At 43.3% G+C, this 22,246-nt stretch overlaps 2 protein-coding genes across 9 annotated transcripts; one reads left to right on the top strand and one right to left on the bottom strand.

Moving 5' to 3' along the window:
* Nucleotides 1–71: 71 nt before the first annotated feature.
* LOC147046601 (coiled-coil domain-containing protein 39-like) lies at nt 72–11,659 on the top strand. 3 transcript variants are annotated; one of them, XM_085930781.1, is made up of 19 exons: nt 72–315; nt 545–664; nt 1,865–2,011; nt 2,091–2,249; nt 2,302–2,406; nt 2,492–2,620; nt 3,640–3,831; nt 3,928–4,031; nt 4,119–4,251; nt 5,648–5,842; nt 5,925–6,092; nt 6,166–6,303; nt 6,581–6,789; nt 7,093–7,222; nt 7,287–7,446; nt 7,662–7,768; nt 8,058–8,219; nt 8,550–8,629; nt 8,842–11,659. In XM_085930781.1, exons 1-19 carry the CDS (start codon nt 217–219, stop codon nt 8,930–8,932), a joined length of 2,628 nt encoding a protein of 875 aa, XP_085786907.1. In that variant the 5' UTR covers nt 72–216; the 3' UTR covers nt 8,933–11,659. The 3 variants fall into 3 exon arrangements, with proteins under 3 accessions (XP_085786907.1, XP_085786908.1, XP_085786909.1); XM_085930782.1 differs by having other exon boundaries at nt 2,314–2,406; nt 8,842–11,658; XM_085930783.1 differs by lacking the exon at nt 2,302–2,406.
* Nucleotides 8,104–21,867, bottom strand: LOC147046600 (Golgi reassembly-stacking protein 2-like). 6 transcript variants are annotated; one of them, XR_015068243.1, is made up of 13 exons: nt 14,383–21,867; nt 13,812–13,892; nt 13,490–13,693; nt 13,344–13,430; nt 13,138–13,268; nt 12,259–12,391; nt 12,064–12,187; nt 11,779–11,883; nt 11,536–11,661; nt 9,684–10,640; nt 9,497–9,607; nt 9,336–9,420; nt 8,122–9,012 (listed from the first exon to the last, which is right to left on the bottom strand). XR_015068243.1 is itself a non-coding variant. In XM_085930785.1 (10 exons), the coding sequence occupies exons 1-10, from the start codon at nt 14,443–14,445 to the stop codon at nt 10,399–10,401; spliced, it is 1,296 nt and encodes a 431-aa protein (XP_085786911.1). In that variant the 5' UTR covers nt 14,446–21,867; the 3' UTR covers nt 9,673–10,398. The 6 variants fall into 6 exon arrangements, 1 of the variants encoding a protein (XP_085786911.1); XR_015068242.1 differs by having other exon boundaries at nt 8,123–9,009; XR_015068241.1 differs by having other exon boundaries at nt 8,116–9,420.
* Between the last annotated feature and the right edge of the window lie 379 nt (nt 21,868–22,246).

Here is a 22,246-nt window from a genome sequence, read left to right as displayed (position 1 = left end):
TTGACATCATCAGAGTAACTACGACACCAACTCACGATGTCGTATATATATATATATATATATATATATCACTCCGGGGAGATGAGGAAAATACTTTACGGTTTTGATGTGATGAGTCAATTGTATCCACTTGCACTTTTAACTTCACACTGCACTCACAATAACCACCAAAAGAAATCCCTATCAATATAGAAGGGTAACTTGGAATAACTAAATATGGCGGCATTTGCAGCGAGAGTTTTATCAGAGATGGGCTGGGAGCAGCACTATGCCCTCCCGGTACTCAACACTGAAAACAAGGGTTTAATAGACAAGGTGAGTATCGTGCTGATTTATTCTCATTACTCCCGGTAAATTAAATAGACTACATTCTTCGCCTTCAATGCATTTTTTTTTTTTTTAATGAGGAATCTTTGAAGAACTTTCCTGTGACCCTTATGAGAATAAGCTGTTTGGAGAACTATTGAATGAATTCCGAATCGCAATAAAAAAAGCAAAGCATTGGGAATCTCATAACACAGTCTTTGTTCTCTGAATTTTACAGATATGCGAAATCAAAAGGACGCTGTTGAAACTAAGAAACAAACGTGAGCAGAATCAAGAAAAAAAACAATTGGGAAACGACTGCTTGAAAAATGTTAGAAAGGAGCTGGAAATCACAGAGGTAGGTTTACCGTATTTTCCGGACTATAAGGCGCACCTAAAAACCTAAAATTTTCTCAAAAGCCGACAGTGCACCTTATAGTCCGGTGCGCCTTATATATGGATCAATTTATGAATTTGTTGATCCATACTGGTTGTACACAGTGCTCTTCCAAAATTTTCAGTACGTTTTAGTACAACTAACCAGCTCAGTGGCCTAGTAGTAGAGTGTCCGCCCTGAGACTGGAAGGTTTTGGGTTCAAACCCCGGCCGGGTCATACCAAAGACTATATTGCCTCCCTGCTTGGCACTCAGCATTAAGGGTTGGAATTGGGGGGTTAGATCACCAAATGATTCCCGAGCGCGGCACCGCTGCTGCTCACTGCTCCCCTCTCCCCCAGGGCAGGGGATGGATCAAAATCACATGGGGATGGGTTAAATGCAGAGGACAAATTTCACCACACCCAGATGTGTGCGTGACGATGATCATTGGGACTTAACTAGTAAATTACAAGGTCGCATCGCTTACCAGCATTACGGCAACCGTGGTCAGGGGGCGTCACTGAATAGCTGTTGTACCCGTGAGGCTATTCCATGTCAAAATCGACTGCTCTGTTAATGTTTCGAGGAAATTTACGGATCGATATAGAAGGGAAACATAGGTAAGCAGTACCAAGGTGTTAGATCGAACTTTAGTCAGTTCTGATCATTTTTCTAAGCCCTCGTTTGAGAAATGCGATTGTTCACACTTTGCTGAGGCTCATGGGAGTTTGCGGGTGGCTAATGCTATAGTGGTAGCTGCTATACGCACGAGGCTATTTTATGTCAAAATCGGCTGCTCTGTTAATGTTTCGATTAAATTTACGGATCGATATGGAAGGGAAACATAGGTAAGCAGTACCAGGGTGTTAGATTGAACTTTAGTCAGTTCTGATCATTTTATAGGATAGTTTGAGAAACGCGATTGTTTACAGAGGGCTCATTGGTTATTGGCTAGTGGATGCATATCGCAACCCTAGTCAACCGCAGTTTGTTGCGCGTTTGTTATTTTATGCGCCTTATAATCCGGTGCGCCTTATATATGGACAAAGTTTTAAAATGGGCCGTTCATTGAAGGTGCGCCTTTTGGTCCGGAAAATGCGGTAATTGATTTGAGTCTGGAAAAAAAAAGTTTATTTAGGGAAGCGGCTCAACAATAACTTGATATGATGTTTGTGCAAAGGCTTTGTGCAAGGCCAAAGAAAGAGAGATTGATTTGGAGATAGACCTCGCCGCTGTTGCCGAGAGAGAAAACGGCCGTCTGGTGCAAGAAAATGCAAAGATGGACAATGAAATTCATCATTGGGCTGAAAAGGCCAAATATTTTAAGGTGAATATCAGCCATCATTTATTTGATTTGAAATATGGAAATCAAATGTTCTGACGAATCCTTCTGGCCATTTTCTCAGAACAACATCACGAAGGCTAAACAGAAGCTGGAGCAGTTTCGGGAGAAAATGAACTGGGACCAGCAAGCGCTGAATTCCTTTTTGGAGGAGTCAACAATAAAAGATGATGATATGATGGCCATCATGAAGTATTCACATCAGGATGAGCAGAGGATCAAGGTGAGCATGGCATTTTTTCTCCCCATTTCTGAATCATTCTCAACTAAAACAGTCCGTCCTGCAGTCACTTTCTTTGGCCATCGAGAGGACGACATTGGACACCAATAAAAAGCACAAAGTGCTTGACAAAGAAATGACAGAGACTTTATCTGCACAGGTGCTGAACTCCTCAAAAATGTGTACAAAAATGGAAAGGAAGGATACAATTGATGACCTTGCTGTATGTTGTTTTTTCCTTTCAGATTGCTTTGGACAAGACGACGGCGAATTTGCATCAGGCTCATGTGGAAACTGAGCAGATCATCCACCAGTGGGAAAACACCATCCAACAAATGAAGCAAAGAGATGCTGAGATGCATCAGTCTGCTCTGGTAACCAACTAGATGCACAATGAGTCTCTATTCATTGCAAGAGTCAAGTTGTGACTAAAAATAAAATAAAGGAGTTTAAACCTTAAATCTGTTCATTTTCCATGCAGACAAAATATGTTCCGAGTTAGGAAAATAATATCCTCATCATATTTGTCTGTATTAAATTAAGAATTGCTGATCTTTTGATAGCCTCTTTCACGATTATTCTGAATCGGTGTTTCAGGGAAAAGGAAAAGTGCATTTTATTTGGCGTGTGAAAACACTAATCAACAAGTCATGATTATTCTTATGGTCTTTTTCTTAATATTACAGATACCAGTAAACCTAAAATCCATTTTTGTAAACGGGCTCAAATTTGTCTTGTACCTTTGTGGCATTCAGCATATTTTTATTACTGTCAAATTTGACCTGAACATATTAAAACATGTTAAATTATATATTTTTTAAAGCACACTGTATATGTGAAGACACAAAAAAATGAGAGCATAAAATCTAAATAATTTCTTTTATCGCCGATGACTTCAAATACTCCTCCCACATACCGTAATTTTCGGACTATAAGTCGCATTTTTTTTCATAGATTGGGTGGGGGGGCGACTTATACTCAGGAGCGACTTATATGTGTTTTTTTTTCAAAAATATTTACTTGATCATTAACACATTACTTACTAGTACAGTTGATCACCTCACATATTATTTTTAATACACTGAAAAAACGAATAAAGCAATTCACACTTTAAAGCACAATATTCAAGTTCATGAAACAAATAAACAAAACAAAAAAAAAACCAACTGAAAAAGAAATATAGTTATTTTCAAACTAAACTGAACGAGGGTGATTTAAATTTCACCATTGGCCGTGACGCAACAACTGGGAGGGGAAAGCGCTGTTTTTAAAAAGCACAGGTCTGGTGAAGAGAATTTAGTGTGGTGATGTAAAAAAACAAAAAACAGTAGGGGTATTGAAGCAAGACCATTAAGAACACACTCCAACATAACTTATCCTTTCATCAATCTAGAAACTGGCCGAGACCCACCAGATCATCAGAGAAAGGAACGACTCTTTGACGGAACTGAGTCACTTGCAGGACTCGCAGGTGATCGACAACAAAGTCAAAGAGAAGAAATTAACCGCGACTAATCGACAAACTGCAAAACTGCGACTTGATTACAAGCAGCGAGAGAGCAATTACGTCGAGATGCAGGATGAGGTATTCACAAAATGTATGAACTATGAACTATATAACAGCACATGAGTGTTTTTGCTTTGTTTTTAAATCTATTTTTTGTTCCTCATGCATCTGTAGGTGAAAAGTTGCAAAGCCTTATTGGATAGAACAACCTCCAATGTGCACTCAATGAGGTCTCACATCCGCAGGATGGAGGAAACCGTCCAGAACAACAACCAAAAGTCAGTCCAGCTCAACTGCAACAGTGTTATGCCGAAACCAACTCTGGCGCTTCACTAAATAATGATTCCATATTTTGTTTATTGCAGACTGAAACAAGCGCAGGCCTATAATGCTACCCTTGAGGCAAAGCTGAAATCTGTGATACAAAACGCCATGAGTGAGAAAGAAAGAGCTGCCCAAATGGAAAATTTCCTCAAGGAAGAGCAACAAGTTATCAAGGTGGGACGCTGTAAACTGTAAGATTAAAGTACACAGTATAAGGTTAAAAAATGCTTTGGGGTAAAACATCTACCGTAATTTCCGAACTGTTAGCCGCACCTGATTATAAGCAGCACCAGCAAAAAAATAGCAGAATTTTTTTCCCCTCATAAATAAGCCGCACTGTACCATAAGCAGCATGTGCATGCGAGTTATTTACAAAGAAAGACGGTACACAGAAAGCCTTTTTAAAGTTTTAATAACATACCTTAACATTTTTTTCCAAACACTGCCTGTGACGCAGCAGTAATACTGCAGCAACACGGAAGTAACACAGCACTAATAGGGCTGGATAAAAAAACAAAAAGGTAAAAGTCATTGAGACACGGCGGTAACACAGCAGCAACACGGTAGCACAGCACTAACAGGGCTAGTTAAAAATACATACCAGTAAAAGTAAAAAAAAGACCCAGTAAAAGAGCCATCTTCATCTTCCTCCTGTGCACTGAAACAATCGAAGTCTTCCTCCTCAGGGTCCGATTGGAATAGCGTCAGATATCCTACGCCACACACTTTCTCAGTCTCTTTTTTTGTCATCACTCTTATCTTCTAGCATTTTCATAAAGAGGGTCTGTTGTCATCACTCTAGCATTTTCCATAAAGAGGGTCTGTCCGTGCTAATTTTATTTATGCACAAAGCGCTAAGTTACATTAAACTAGCGAGCTACACGTATAGCTCCAGAGTAGACGTGACACAACACGATGTCATCAACAATAGCCCAAATAGACTGCCTTAAACTTAAAAGCAGCATCATATACATTTCTTTTGTCCCCCATAATGACGGTTTGTGTATAAAAGCTTCCTTTCTTCAGTAATGTCTGTCAAGATCTTGTTCTGTCTCTATTTTTTTTTTAATTATATGACACCATTTGCCTGGTGGATGGACATGCGATCAACACACCACTTTTCTCCCCAGTGACCGTGTCACATATCCCTCTGCCCAACAAAGCGGTGCCACACAACAGCGGTCCACAGCTTTTTACGAGTGTATAAAAGTGATCAAGTCATCACAAAAATCACGAAAAAATCCAGATACGCCGCACCCAACTACAGGCCGCAGGGTTCAAAACTTGAGCAAAAAGTAGCGGCTAATAGTCAGAAATTACAGTACTTAAATCTAAGTACAGTACAACATCAGTTAAAAAAAGGTTGGTAATCATCAAAAGTGGGAGGAAGTCACATGAGCCATGAAGTTGAGTTAATGTTTGAGTAGTTATCAGTTAAACTGAAGGTAACGTTACCACCTGTCTTTCTGTCACGAAATAAGTTGTTTGAGTGTGGCTCTAGAACCAATGAATGGCATGACCATTAATTTTAATGCGGAAAGACGATTTGAGTTATGAGACTGTTTACCAGGAGCTGGACGTCCAGTTACGTGACCGCGGCAAGGAGCTTGTCCGCTGCAAACAGAACGGAGAGGACGCCAAGGCAAAGGAAAAGAATTATGTGGCGCATTTACTACGGAGCAAATGCACCGTCAACACATTAGAATGTCAGCTCAAGAAGCAGGAGGAGTACCTACTCAAACAGATGATGATCATGAATGAAAAGGTAAGCATATGTAAAAACGACAACACAGTCTGACTGCTTGCTTTAACTCACATTCCATTATAATGCCACTTTTCTCCATTAGGATTCCCAGTTGATCATTTTAGATAAAAAACTATCACGATTGCAAGGTGTTGTTGGTGATTCCGATGAAAAACTGGGGATGGAAGTCAAGATCACAGAGCTGCTAAATGCCCTCGAGGAGAAGAAAAAGACATCCAGTAAGATCATCATCAAAATCAAAGAGTCTGAGGTCAGACAGTGCACATCAGCACGTGACCATCCCCATGATGACATCTTACTGGATATTCTTTTGTGTATGGCAGGAGGACATTCGCTTTTTGCTGAAAGAGCGGGAGGATTCCGCAGCTCAGAAGAAAGAACTGCACAACAAAGTAGGGGAACTGAAGCTGATCAATAATAATATTGATAAAGAGCTGAAGAGACTTGGGCAAAAGAAACAGGTAACTTCCACTGAGCAATATGAATTTAGACTGTTGACAACTATCAGCTTTACATTATGGCAAAAAGTCATTTTGCTATGTAAAAAAGCGGGGTGGGTCACTTCAATTGTCTTTTTTTTTTTTTTTTAAAAGCTTTACATATATTGAATAAAGTTATTTTGACAGAACCAAGCTAAGGCTGGCTGTCACCATGACGATCAGTTTTTTTTATTGTATGGCTCTGAATACTAGATCAACTGCGTCCATAATAAGCAATTGCCCCGTGGCCCTTTATCAGGAACATATCGTGGAGCAGAACATCTCCAAGCTGGAGGTGAGGCGTAAGAGGGATCTGCTGTTCAGCAAAGCCAACAGTGTGGTGTCCTTGGAGAAAAGACAGCTGAATGTGAAGAAAGCAATTCATGAGCGGCAAGAGGAAATCAGAGTCTACAGTCAAATGCTCACTCAGCAGCTGAAGACTACAGAGCAGGAGAGACAGAAAATCAGGTAAAAACATGACAAAATGTTGAAACTGAATGTTACTTTCTCTTACTTCAAAGCTAAAAAAAAACGTAAAAGCTTACAACTGTGAAAGCCAAGTAGGGTGGTTTACACAACTTGGCCAAACAAGGAAAGCCTGTCCTTTGATAGTGTGTGCTGAAAAGTTGTTACAATTCCTGGAAAAATCAGAAAATGTCCAAAAGTCAATCATTTGTTGCAAAAGGACTCTGGAAAACTTTTGACTTTATTGTCAACACTGATTTGCATTTGCAATTGAATTACAATTTATTTTCTTGCTATCCTCCCTAGCATGGAACTGAATATAAAGTTGTCCAAGGTTGAAGCCTCCAAGAAGCATTACGAGGTTGTGACCTTTGCCATGGCAGTCCAGGAGAATGACGAGAATGCGGTCAAGTCTCAAGCTCACTACATCGCCCAGGTAACCACGATCAGGAATGTATTTTGTCAGGCACCGTCACTAAAATGGGACTCCCTTCCACTAGGCCGCGCTAGAGAAAGCGGAACTCAAGCAGCGGGGAGAGTGTCTCAATAACAAAATCCACAACGCCGAGCAGGAAAATAAAGCTCTGGAAAACACAACTCTGTTATTTCACATCAATAATACTGGATTTCATACAACGGTCGTCAAAGCTAAAGAGGCCAGTGAGTCAATCTGATTTACACTCTTATCAGTTGCAATACTATTGGGCAATCCACACATATGGGTGTTATTGTTTACAAATTATTGACAAATCTTCACGTAAAAAATGGCTTGCTTGCTCTTTTTGATAATGCAATATTAGTGGCTGAACCAATATGCTGCTTTTTGGGATCTCCTGAAAAGTGAAACTAGCTATAGATTTGTATTTCCATGTCAGCTCCAGATTATCAGGAAAAATTCAATCTTGAAGAGCAGCTTCAGGTAGCCAAGGAGACGCTGGTGTCCAAAAAGCAACTCGCTAAAAAGCTTCGTGAGGATCTACAGGTACTACGAGCAGCGGTTATTATGATTGCTCATGTGAGAGAAAAACATTTTTAAAATGTGTTGGTGGATTCTGTAAAAATATAATTACAAATCTAAAGAAATGCACCTTCTCCTTTCACTAGGAAAAAAAGTTTGTTTTGCTTAATCCCATTCTTTTGCAATCAGCATTCACATAGGTTGGTTTTATCACCTTACAATGGTTTCTGACCAAAAAGTGGAGAAAAAAAAAAGCATTTTGTCATTTTTGTTTGTTTGTGCCTAACTATCTTTCATTCCCTTTTCTCCTGAGGCAATTAACAATGCCTTGAAGACTCAACTCCAAGACAAACAGGCTTTGGAAAAAGAAGTCATGCAATTTATGGATTTTAATGATTCTGTCAGTGAGATGATCCTTACTGCCACCAAGTTCAAACCCCAACTCAAATCAGCACTGCAGCAGCAGTTTCAGCAGGTTGGGCTCTTAATGGCAGTTTGCGGATTTGTCATCATTGAAGTCATGTGGAAAAAAACATTTCAAGAGATAAATTCATGTCGATCAAACCAAGTAAATGGCCTGAAAACAATTGTTTATTGACTACAAATAATTTTTCCACGTTCATCTACGTATATGCCAGCCATGTACAGTTGCATTGAACATTTCACACTAGTTGAAATCGAGATGAGATTATCATTGTTTTGGTGGTTATGATGATATATATTTTTTGTTTTGTTGTGTGTCATGAGATTTTTCAAATATATAAGTAATATGTGTCAATCATGTTGACGCGTGTGCTTGTTTCAGGCCAATCTGTCTTTTCCATCTCCTGCTTTCTCTGGCACAAGTCGAAGGTCCAACCTTGTCAGCAGCTCGCTCTCTGTCAGGTCAAATTCAACGTTTATTTAAAAAAAAAAAAAAAAAAAAGAAACTTTAATACATGTTTTGGATGAAACAATATCTTATTTTTGGAGTAGTCATACTTTGACTTATGAGTCATCCCTTTCTTTATAACTTATATGTGTGTTTAAAAAAAAAAAAAAAAAAAGTATATATTGTCAAAACTGTTTCTGGATATGTTAATCTATTTCTCTCTTAGGTGTGGTGCATTTTCAGCCAGTAGCCACAAGCCTTCTGATGAGCCGGACCCCACTGTGAAGACTGTGATCCTGGGCCAGGATCTTCCATAACGCTTTTGCCCTGGTGACATTTGGTTGCTCAGGAACTTCCCCTCCTTGTGAGATTGCATATGTGACTGAAAAATAGACTACTAGGGACAAAAAAAATACATCTTACCTTTTGAAAAGGACAATAGTTAAATTATTTTCTTAAGTCAGGTATGTCCAAAGTCCGGCCCGTGGTAAAATTTCATCAGGCCTGCAGCCTCTGTGATAAAATCTTTAGTATGTGGCCCGCCGCCATTGTTGACCAGCGCTTTAATACACACGTACCAAAGCTATTTTATGCCGCAGAAATGTAATCTCGCACGACCCGACGTAATTTCACAGCGAGAACATGACTCCAGCTGTCCTGCTATGCGGAGCATGCGCAAGTCAAATGCGGAAATAAAAAATTAAAAGTGAGGGTCATAACCTGGCTTGGTGGTGCATTCATATTTGGTGATTTTGGCCACACCCCACAAGCCCCAATATTCAACGCTGCAGGTGGCCATTCCACCCTAAACACCAAGACCACATTCAGCACAATACACACACACCAGTCCACCTTCCTAAACTCGAAAAAAAAATATCTACCTGCTCATTCTTCTGCCACAGCTTTCATTGGTCCACAGGTTTAGGGTTAGTGAAGTGACAGTTGGTCTGCAGCAGCTTCATGTTGACATCAATGTGGCAACTTCCGGAAAACTGCCAGGCATGACACCAAAAGTGGACTCATTACAAACACTGCAAGACATATTGTGGATCGTGCTATGCGGCTAACCTGATGATAGTTGCCGCTCTGGACCTCCAGCAGCCTGAACTTGAACCCATGCTTGTGATTTTCATGAATATATCGGACGGCCATGCCAGCTGCCACCGTCACGCTGTCGTCTTTGAATGTGACTAGAGGAAAAGAGTTTGCCGCCGCTCACCACAGCGCACCACAGAAGAGCAACTAGGCAAACCATCATCATGACAAGCAATTGAGAAGGAAGCAGCACACGTCACACCACTGCAGATGGCCACAGGAGACAGTTTCTTAATTATTCAGCATTTTATAGATTCAAGATTGGTTAGTACAACAGTGCAGGTACTCTTTTCTATGTTAGACCGCATGTATTTATGATTAATGATTATGAAAGCCTTGTTTGCTTATAGGGTATATAAAAGTGTTTGAATGAATCTTTCAGTCAATTCTGGAACAATGGACACATTCAAAACAGAAAAGGTTGACACAGCAGAAAGGTGAATAAAGGAACACGCCAAAGTGTTATTGAAGGCAAGCTGCAGTGCGACCTGCTCCACTGCAATAAAACAATCTGTTAATGAAGATGTGTTCTTCATAAACCTCACGCACACTTGGAATCTCTGACCGGGTTGCAGCCTGACCCACTTGGCCAAATAAATAGAAAACTAAACAGAAAAACAGACGCGAAAGGAAAGAGAAACTGCGTGTTTGTTTTGGTACGATGGGTTGTGAGAGATACATTCCCAGGTTACGATGACGTTAGTGTTGTCTCCAAAAGAGGTGGCAGTTCCGTGGGGATTGTGACATCGCCGACAGACGCCAGGACAGGTGTCACAGTGACAGAGGCCGGAAGGGCGACGGTGTTGGAAGTGGGCAGCATGGGGGCCATGCCCTGAGGCAGGAGGGGAGTCAGCTGGGAGGGCAGCATGGTGGGCAAAGGGGGCAGAGGGGCCAGGCCCGGTATGCTCAGGGGAGCCGTCAGCGGGGGAACTGCAATGGAAAGAAAGGGGGATGTCGAGTCACAGAGTCATTCAACTTGTCAATTTTTTTTTTTTAAGATCTAATCAGAGATGTATTTTCTTGTAAGGTTTGTCTGTGTTTCTGTTAACGTCATATTTTGTCAGCCCAATTCAAGTAGCGCCAAGCAAATTACAGGGTGCAGCATTTCTTTCATCAAGCCATCCACCCATTTTCTGTACGCCACTGTTGACTTAATTCACTGCTTAGGTGCAGTTCTACGTTTTTACCAAAAGAGGGTGCTTGGATACCAACGTGGTCTTAATGTGTACATGTGTACATTGTTCAAATAATTAAAGATGTTTAACATTGATGGATCTATTTATTATTCAGTTGTACTTATTTCACATTGTTTTCTGTACTGCCAGTACGATCAAGGGCTCCTCCGACACCGACAGCTCTTGGCTTTGGCCTGGACATCCACTTTTTGATTTCCATATGATGTATTTTATGTGCCCTCTTTGCATCCATTGCAGCCTGGTGATCCTGAAAGGGGGATCCTTCCATCTGTGGTCCCTTCTCAAGGTTTCTCATTTTTCCCCTGGTAGAGTTTTTTTTTAGTTTTTCCTTGCCCTTTTGGGAGCTCAAGATCAGGGGATGCTTTGAGAATAATTGTCAATTGTTTGTCAATGTGAAGGCCTTTGAGACTGCTTGTGATTTAGGGTATACAAATAAACTTGACTTGTATATTAGACTATAGCTATTTTATATAAAAAGTTTTTATTTTGTGGGTTCTTATTTTGAGGCGTCATGAGTTGATCAACTGTATTTACATGATTTGCATTGGGAAATATAGCTTTGTTTTTTTTGTCTGATTTGGGTTTGATTCGTCTGTTGTTTCAGGATGCTGACAGGTGGAGTGATGTACCTGTGGTTCCGCCTGGCATTAAGGTGCCAGTGCCCGCTAGTGAGATGGCGCCAAGGTCCGGGAGCGTAAGGTTGAGATTGGGAAGATTGGGCAACGGAGGTAAGCCAGCTGCGAGTGGCATCAAGCCTAAAAGGAAAACAACATGCATATTAAATCACCTCACTTAGCGTGTGAAGAAAAAAATGGTGTCATCCCTGCAAAGAACAGCCAACTGGCATGGCGCAGTTAAACTGACCCACCCACCTGGTAGTGTGGTGGCGGGGTTGAAGGTGGCCGTGGCAGGATTGAGGGGGGCGAGGGGGCTGAGGGACGGATTAGAGGAGGGCAGCAGGGGAACTGTGGGCAAACCTGGTGAGGGAGCCAAGAGACACGTTTGTGAGTATTGTGACAATTTTGTGTGCCATCAAATATAAAAAAATAATAAAAAAATACACACAACTCCGCCCAATTATTTCTTGCAGCATTTTCGATAAGTCTCAACATAGACTACAATGTTGGTGTTATCGTCAAATAAAGTACAGGACATACCGGTCTGCAGTTCGCTCGGCATGGTGGGCGGGGCTGTGTTGATTGACAGGCCTGACAGCGAGTCTTTGAGGCCAGAGGGGATAGTGGGGGCAGTAGTAGGCGGGGTCACCGCTGATAACGGAACCTGGGCAAAAAGTTCTTCATTTTCACAGCTGCTAAAATATATTGTAGGAGTGGAATGTTGACATTATAAACCTCAGTGAATCCATCCTTTAACGGACTGATGGGCCCGCCAGAAGCGTTCCCTGGAAAACTGAACTTCTTTCCCTCCTCAAAAGGTCGTGTGGGAATCCTGTGGAGGTATCCGTAGCCAATCCCGCATCCAAGGCTGTGACGGAGAGAAAATGAACAGAGGATATTTTAAGTCAAATGTTGACATACTGTCAATGATGCCCACAGACCTCAAAAGCACTAATAATCTACCAATAAAAAAATTATAAAAAAAATTCTGGTAAAAAAAAATAAAAATCTGTCCTACCATGAAATGGTCCCTGATGGGGAAAAAAAAAAGTTATTATTATTACGACAACTAACGCACAAGTCTTTGTTGGTGTCTAATGTGTGCATTTCCCGGATTCATTTGACTTTGGCCCTGTAGTTTTATCACGTTTTCTCCTCCAATTATACTCTAACAGCAACCATGAGCGAGGCCCTTAAGCAAAAAGAACAATTGCGTTTTACCGCTGCTGCTACTTGAATTAAATGACTAATAATAGCTTCCCAAAGTATCGTCTTGAAGTACAAATCCCCAAAGCACACAACTATAAATGAGATGGATTGTTGTATATTCCTAAATGGAAAGCTCACTCAAACTAACAACATCAGCAATAAACAGACTAATTACCTCCTTGGTTTGTTTGTTACTCGCCTAGTTGAAGATGTTTCTTCTAATTGTGACCATGATCCCAAGACTAACTTCAAGTAAAGAAAACATTGCACAGCTTCGTGCTGATGAATCTATCTGTACGATCATTATAGTTTTTTAATATGCACAGAAAATCTGACAGTACCGCTAAGCACTAAGAATGGACATGATGTTCTTTTGCAAGGAAAGGTGAATATCTTTGATATGACCTTCCCTCTCCTCCCCAGGCACTGTTGGGTGTAATGACCACCTCTCTGCAGTTGTCAGTATCTGTGTTGTACACATAGAGCTTCAGTCCCTTCCCCTCGTGGCTCTCGATCAATGAGAACAAGTCTTCGGACTGCGCAGGAAAGATAATCAATTATCACGACCGGGTAAAAGAGGAAAAACACAAGTTCATGCATTGATAGCCCACCTCATTCATAACAGTATCCGCTCCAATGATGTAGTCAGTGTGTGGTCTCAAACCAGCGAGGGCTGCGGGTGAATTTGGCTCCACTTCCTAGGAAGTGAGCAGCAAGTGAGCGTTGGTCGACAGCTGCAAAAGAGAGGTTTACATACCAGCACGTGCCAGACATTCTCATTGGCTCCTTCAAAGCTGCAGAAGCGAATGGAGACCCCGAGCAAGCCCTGGCCACCCCACAGGTTGCTGGGTGTGACTGTGGACTCCCTCAGCTCCAGAGTCTTTGAGGAGTATACTAACATCTTGGCTGGTTTCTCCACATTGGCTTTCAGAAGGTCCTTCAAGGTGTCATTGTCCTTGTTCTGTGGATCAAAAGTCATACAGAAGAAGAAGCTATTAGGTAAGTGTTTCTCCTATTATATTGGATAATTACTGTTTGTTTGAATTTTGAGTTGTGAGCACGTTCCACAGTTGACTTACCAGGCGGGTGTTATTGATGGAGACAATGAAGTCAAAAAAAGGTTCAAGTCCTGCTCGGTGACCTGGGGAATTCTCCTGAACCTGCAAGACAAAAAAAAGTTGAGATGCCCAAACATGTATCAACCTCTGGATTGTTTGAGGAAAGTGCAAAACACATGATCTCAGTCTTCAGGGGAATAATGAAGATATCGGAAAATTCACAATAAATGCGGTGCACGCACGTTTTAAATATCCCTCACTGCACAAAAGAGTCCACACACCATACAACAAGAGCATTCTGCAAACCATTGTGGCAGGTGCCATTCACTGAATCCGCGTAGCATGTAGCATTTAGCAACATTGCTTTAAGCAAGTACATTTTACAGGTTGCCACTTGTAGGCTCAAACCAAAAGCATTCAATACACACGACGACAACAAGGTTGCATGTGTGATTTGTGTTTCTCCACCACATTGGCCCGACATGACATTCAGCTTACTAGTCAACACAGTGCTGGAAAATTAGCAATGCTAGGCTACGTATTAGAAGCAGGATATCACTCAGGAATCAGGATATGCATGCAAATAACTCACCCGGAGGACATGGTAGCCCTCTGAGCCACCGCCAGGTATCTCCACACTCTGCGATCCTCCCATGATAACGCTTACTTAAGGTTTTGCAAGCTAAGTCAGAGGAACGATAGGTACCTGACTACTTGTACAGACCGGGTACACGTCGTCAAATGGGTAGTCATCTGTTACGCATGCGCCGTTACGTGGCAGGAAATGGAGACGCCACTGTTCTATCGGGTAGGAAATATTTGCATCCAAAGAAGCATGTTGTTAGGATACGGATTTTAGCTATTGATCTGACTCCAAATTGCGATCAACACACAGATGGAATAATGTGCGATAACATCAGCCAATTTATATAGAATAAGCTCAATTTTTTTTTTTTTTCCGTGTCACATTTCACATGCCCCAGATTGGGACATAGAAACTTGTGTTAAACAAGTTTCTATGTCCCAATCCACACACTGGCGCACCTAACAATTTTGCGAGTTCGTTCTGTCAAAGAGAAGACCAGTAGATCAATCAGACCAAATTTACCAATTGTTTATTCCTAACAAAGCGCACTAATACAGGCCTGGGTCCCGGGTCCCTCACACTAAAACTCGTGCGTTTTTGTGACCACCAAAAGACGACACATTCTTCCGGGTTGCCCAGTTTTAAAGAAACACAATATGAATATTAAAGCATGCAAAATATTGTGTGATGATTGGTCGATGGTCATCTCCTCCCCGTCGAGGTGTCATCACTGTGGTCAGGAGTTGGGGATTTTCCTCTCGAAGCCCGACCACCTGGACGTGGTGTTGTTCTTTGTTCTCGTTCCTCACCGACCTTGAGGTGTTATCGTCCGGTACTCCCTTCGTCCCGTACCATCCCGTACTCCCTGTCTGGTACTCCCTTCCTGGGCCTCCCTGTTCCACAACTCTTAGAAGAAAACAAGTTCATGCAGTGTGCCTGCACATTCCTCACCCCCCACCAATCCACACAAGCACTCCAATACTAGATATTATATTGATATGATTATATGTTTCACACAACCCTAAAAATGTGTTTGCAAACTGCTAAAAGCACATTTCCCTTTATTCCCTCTCATGACCTCATTTATGAGGTCATCACCCGTTACTCTAGCAAATAGCTACCAGCGCGCTATCGGTCCTTCCTTCCTCCCGCGGCTCATGTTGAGCCACCAGGGTATATTGGCCCATCGGTGGCAACGGGCCAACGGTTTTCTCGATCAACCGGACAGCGAGTGATCTAATACATGGAATACAACAACAACCGCATAACATCATAATTGTAGCAAAAATAGCCACAGCAACAAGCACAGACATGATCAGCCCTTTCCAGTTTCCGAACGTTTTCATCTAATCAGACCAAATATCGGTGTGTACACCTGAATGATCTTTCATCTTTTTATTCAGTGTTCTTAGTCCTTCCAACGCCTTGGTCAGTCGTCCCCCTGGTGCCGTGTTGTTTGGAATGAAAGTACAAAATGCATCACCAAACATTCCACACACACCATGTTCCTTAGCCAATAGCAGGTCCAACGCAATTCTATTTTGGAACGCCATTAATGACGTTGCGGCCAATTGTTCATGAACTGCGGCAAATGATTCAGCTGTATAATTACCCAGTCGTTGGACATTGTAATGAACGTAATTAATACGGTCTACATTTTTATTGGGGGTGATCCATACGAAGATACTTTCGAATCCCGAGGCCACTTGATTAACGAGTTTATACTCATCTGGTACACCTCGGGGCACTCCTATAGCGTCAATATATGTTGGATCGTCGTCACTCAACCACGGGGGCAAAACGTCTCTTTTGGCTCGCTTCAGGAGCTCCGCCAATGGGGACTCCGGGTCCCAATTGGTATTCTGTATTTCAATGGGGACAACCACCACAGGCATTATCAAAGACACGAGGGCACAGATACCTGATACATTCTTTGGCAAGCGATCATATAATTTGTCATCACCACACCACAACCAGATGTCTGCACGAGAGAGAGGAGAGGTTACAGTCAGTGACAAATTGAATTTGCACCATGTGGAATCTATTGTCCCAATACTTATGCCGGTCCCCTTTAACTTTAAACATGTCATATTTTGTTGAGTCACATGGTTGTCAAAAATGGGCTTTCTTTTTTAGTGAATAATTGTATGCCGTGACTCTCCAATGCCCTCTCAACCGAGGACAAACCAAACTCATTCCCTAAGCATTGAAAAACCATAAATAAAATAAAACAACCACATTTTTCCATATGTTAACTTCTTTTGTTCATGACATAAAGCAACTACAAACCGTCCATCCTCTTTACATTGGTGAATACATGTCCCTTCTCTGTCTGGTGGGGCTAAATCCAATACTTCCCTTACCTGTTCAATTTGCTTCCTCCACACCCTTCTCTGGTACTTTTCCAATTTGTCCTGTAACGTTTGGTTTGTCTCTGTCCAATTAAACAACGTAACATGCATTTGCCAATTTCCGCTGTCACATCTCTGTCTCAAACCTCCCTGTTCCTCTCATGAGAGCTCTTCTGTTGTGTCCACCTCAGCTTCATAAACTACTTTTCCTTTGCATCGGTATTGTTTATAGGTGGGTAAAATTTGAATCCGGGACGTTTTCTGCTGGATAGTCTCATCAATTGTCATCAATGTCCACACAAAAAGACAACTTAATAAAAATAGCACTACTAAAATTAATTCTGAAAAATCAGAAAAACCTTTCCAGCCCTCCCCTTTACTTTTCCGTATTGCTGCTCCTTCTCCTTCTGTCCCCCCCACCTCTTGGCCGGATCCGGGACACGGCCAAACAGGAATACCTTCATCCTGACGGAACAAACTCTGGGGCCGGACACAGGTGTGAGTAGTGATACCACCGGCGTCCTTTGAAGTCGCGCTGGGCCGCGTGAGACGTCCTGGCCAAGACACGAAAGGGGCCCTTCCACCTGGGCTCCGTCCACTTTCTGGAGACGACTCGGACGTACACGTACGGTGTGAGCTGTTTATCCACCGACACGCCTTCCTCCGCCACAGCTGCAGCGGTTTTCTCTCCAATCTGTGCAGAAACACTGGACACCAAAGCAGACAAATAGGACCAGTATGCTGCATGAGACAAATTTGGTACCGTAACATCCTCCGGCGGGACGAGCGTTGTCGCTGGTCCCGGCATTAGACGACCTGTCATCAATTCAAACGGTGCAAATCCAGTGTGCCTGTTAACAGATTGCCGCACAGACAACAAGGCAAGCGGAATCGCTTGGAGCCAATTCATTCTCATTTGAGCAATAATTTTGGCCAGTTTTTTCCTTCAACGTCCGGTTCATTTGTTCAACTTTGCCCTGGCTCTGAGGATGGTAGACACAGCCAAATCGATGCTTCAAACCCAAAATTGATTCCACCTTGGCCAAGGCTTTGTTGTTAAAGTGTGTACCATTGTCAGAGCGGATCAGGGCCGGAAAACCATGTGTGGGGATGCAATGGGTGATCAAAGCCTTGATCACAGCAGCAGAATCTTCTTTCGAGCACGGATATGCCTCAGGCCAGCCTGAGTAAGCGTCAACCAACACAAGCAAAAAGCGTTTCCCATTCACTCTTGTATACATGTCGGTGAAATCAATGATCACCTCTGCTCCCGGCCACGTGGTCGGCTGAAACAGGCCGGGCTTAGGCTTCAACGTAGGACGCAAACAGGAGTCTGGGTGTTCCACGTCCAGATTACTGGACCGCAGGACACCAACATCTCCAGCAATCCTGTCTGCCATGGGTTGTTTAATTTGGTATGCATTCTGAGACTCAAACCAGTACAAATTAGGAATGTGAGTTTCCCGCCAATCGGTCTGTTGCAACAACTGCTTGACCATTGAGCCCAATTGTCTGGCCTTGTGTCCTGGGGCAATAGCCAGCGAAATGTGTGGCACCCCTTTCTCTGTCATTTTGAACCACTGCATTTGTTCATATGTCAGTTCAGTTGCCGCTGCAACTCCCTCTTTATCAATCAAAATGCGTGATGAAGTTATCAATCAAAATACGTGATGAAGTTAAATCCCACATGTGCCCTTCAATTTCTTCAAACAAATCCCGATATACATCATCACCTTTTCGGTCATAATATAGAGTGCAATGCAAAGGATCAACAGGTGGTTGGTATGGCGCCAGTGAGCAGATCCAGGGTTTCCACAGTAGGTAGGTCGAGAACACACCACCACCAGCAGGGGTCTCTGGCTCCAGCCTGGCCCAGTAGATGGTTGCAGTTTCTGCTTATGTCGGTAGGGGCGCAATCAGCCACTGACCATGTTGTTGTATTTGTTGTGAGCACTGGATGCTGACGCCATCTGGAAATTGAATAATCACTCCCTCTGGCCCACACAGAATTCTGGCTTCAACGGCTGACAACAAGTCCCTCCCCATCAAATTGATCGGAGTGTCTGTGGAATGGATGTATTTGTGCCACAGTCTACACCCCGTCCGGGTGATCACAGTTTCAAGTGGTTTGGTAAAAGGCAGAGTTTGTGGTTTTCCCGAGAAGCCGACTAAAGTTGTTGTTTTCTTTGACAGTGAGGATACAGGAAGGGCAGTGTTTATGGATGAATAAGTTGCTCCTGTGTCCACCAGCATCTGCACAGGTTTTCCCTCCACTGTCACATGAAGCATTGACTCGGCTGGGCCACTGCTTCTCTTGCTCCCCGGGCAGCCCTATTCAAATTGTCCACACCAGAGATCATCATGTTGGTAGTACTGACCTCCGTGTGTTTGTGGCTGTTGCCAGGGCCGTTCACCAGACGGAGCTGTTCCTGCTTGTTGCATCGGCGCCTCGGGTTGATGTGGCGGGCCTCCGGCTGGGCGGGCGGCTCCGTGCGGTCGATACTGCGGGCATTTTCTTGCCCAGTGATCGGTTTCGCCGCAGATGAAGCATGCGTTGGGCGAATGGTTTTTGTATGTTGCCCTCCCCGGGTAAGCAGGTGCACTCCCTCCCCGGCCTCTGTATCCGCCCCGGAACTGGCCCCTTCCGCGTCCCACCACCTGAGGAGCCTGTGACATTTGCATTTCCTTTTTCTGTGATTTAGACTGTAGCTTCACCATGCATTTTTGCCAACTGTAATTTCAACAACTGTTTGAATAATGCATCTGTCTCGTTATCAACTTTAGCTTGTGACTCAGTGAACATTCTGCAGTGATGCAAAAGATGACGTTTAAATCGTTCCTCGGCACAAACCAGAATGTCAGGGTGTGACATTAGCTGCCTCTTTACATCTGGCGGAAGTCCACCAGCGCCGTCCGGAAGAGCACCTCTGCCTCGTGCGTGAGAGTCGGATGGCGACCTGTGGTTTCAATCCAACTCTCCACACATGTTACATAATGTTGGGCAGGTGACATTTTCACATCATAAGGAAACATAGTGGGGGCCAGATCGGTGGGTTGTGGGAAAGTCATTTTAATGTTTTCAAACTAGTACTGCTACTGCTACTTGTGGCAAGGGCACCTCCCTCCCCAGTCTCGCTGTGAACGCTCTTTCTGTCTCCACTTGCTCTTCACGTCTTGTCTCACTTTTCCGTTACCCATTTTAACATCTGCGCTTCCTGTCTACGCTGCTCATCAACTTGATCAACTTTCTTCTTTAGCTCCTCGTTCTCGGCACTAAGTCTATGCCAGCTTTCTCTACCTCCTCTGCTTTTCTCACATTAACAACACTTTCTACGGGCAGTTTCTTCTGAGTGGCAAACAAAGCTGTTGCAGCTGTTGCCATATTGTGCAAAGAGCGTCGCTCTTCCTCTCTCTCCCTAATGTGCTTCTCGAGCACCTTGCGCTCACGCCAGCCGGCCCCTTTCTGCTTGTCTTCTAAGGAGAGCTTTCTTTTCAGCACCTGACCCTCTTTTTGCTGCAATTGCCGTGAGAGACGTTCCATGTCCCAAGTTGTTGAAAAACCCTGAAACAATTTGTCAGCTTCCAATTTCGCGAAGACTTTTTGGTGTCTCACACGCTCCTTTGCCACTTTCTTTCTGTCAATGCCACTCACAATTGGCGCTACCACATTGCATACATTCTTTCAATCTCACTCCATTCATTCCTCTCAGCGCACACACACCTCTCATCACACACACTATCTCACTCCATTCATTCCTCTCAGCACACGCACTCCTCTCATCTCACACACACACACACACACACACACACACACACACACACACACACACACACACACACACACACACACACACACACACACACACACACACACACACACACACACACACACACACACACACACTCCCCCCAATTTGATTCAATTTGGATATTTTAGCGGTCTGATCTCTCACAGAAGGAACTGTTACCACCGGATGTTTTCGGGAGGCTTCACTTCTCCCAGGATCTCAAAAAACCTGGCTATTTGAATACGCTCGTCAACGTACCCTTGTCCGCCACGACTAAGCTAGGTCCCGGACCTATTCGTAATACGCGTAAGTCCCTGACTTTACCGTACACGTCACACACGTAAGTTCCAAACTTATTCGCCGTATGTAGCTCTTGCACACTTTATTTGATCTGAACAACAGTCTCCTCTTAAATTGACTATCGACTTATAGTAACAGGTATTCTGCTTACCTTATCAGTGACGAGCGCTCAGGGTTGAGGAGACGTTGTACCAGCTCAACGTTGTGCACTTTATTCAAAAGGGTTCGCCGACCGAGAGACAGCGTCCCAGACGCTGTCCGGTGTCCTGGATACAGACCACGAGTTGCCAATTACCCTTCTCTTGACATCACGTCAGGGTCACCAAGAAATTGTTAGGATACGGATTTTAGCTATTGATCTGACTCCAAATTGCGATCAACACTTAACACAAGTTTCTATGTCCCAATCCACACACTGGCGCACCTAACAATTTTGCGAGTTCGTTCTGTCAAAGAGAAGACCAGTAGATCAATCAGACCAAATTTACCAATTGTTTATTCCTAACAAAGCGCACTAATACAGGCCTGGGTCCCGGGTCCCTCACACTAAAACTCGTGCGTTTTTGTGACCACCAAAAGACGACACATTCTTCCGGGTTGCCCAGTTTTAAAGAAACACAATATGAATATTAAAGCATGCAAAATATTGTGTGATGATTGGTCGATGGTCATCTCCTCCCCGTCGAGGTGTCATCACTGTGGTCAGGAGTTGGGGATTTTCCTCTCGAAGCCCGACCACCTGGACGTGGTGTTGTTCTTTGTTCTCGTTCCTCACCGACCTTGAGGTGTTATCGTCCGGTACTCCCTTCGTCCCGTACCATCCCGTACTCCCTGTCTGGTACTCCCTTCCTGGGCCTCCCTGTTCCACAACTCTTAGAAGAAAACAAGTTCATGCAGTGTGCCTGCACATTCCTCACCCCCCACCAATCCACACAAGCACTCCAATACTAGATATTATATTGATATGATTATATGTTTCACACAACCCTAAAAATGTGTTTGCAAACTGCTAAAAGCACATTTCCCTTTATTGTACATTATTTGTATAGAATTTACGTTTAAGATCTTTCAATAGATATTTGTCTAATTATAGTATCCATTTATTTTAGATATATTCTGACATTTTATTTCGGCTCTGATGCAAGCACAATCAGTTGCACCACATACTAATTGGAGAGAGATAATTCCACACAAAAACTTTCAACTTTATTTATATTCATCCTCAACAGCTCGGTCCCTGTGTGGAGTTTGCATGTTCTCCCCGAGCCCGCGTGGGTTTTCAACGTGGGCTGGAAGTCCTCCCGGCCCCCTTCGGTCACCCCGAGTAGACGACATCTCAATAACTAGTTGTCAGCAAACAAAGTCTTCTCCTTTGGGGTTGATTGCGGCAAGGGGACGACTGGACGCCGTCGTCTCGTTGAAATGCTCAGC

The sequence above is a fragment of the Syngnathus leptorhynchus genome, chromosome 14 (genome assembly GCF_054491065.1).
Source record: "Syngnathus leptorhynchus isolate UIUO chromosome 14, UIUO_Slep, whole genome shotgun sequence".
NCBI lineage: Eukaryota > Metazoa > Chordata > Actinopteri > Syngnathiformes > Syngnathidae > Syngnathus > Syngnathus leptorhynchus.
The sequence above is the reverse complement of the archived record's forward strand: the minus strand, read 5'-3'. Positions and strand labels throughout refer to the sequence as shown.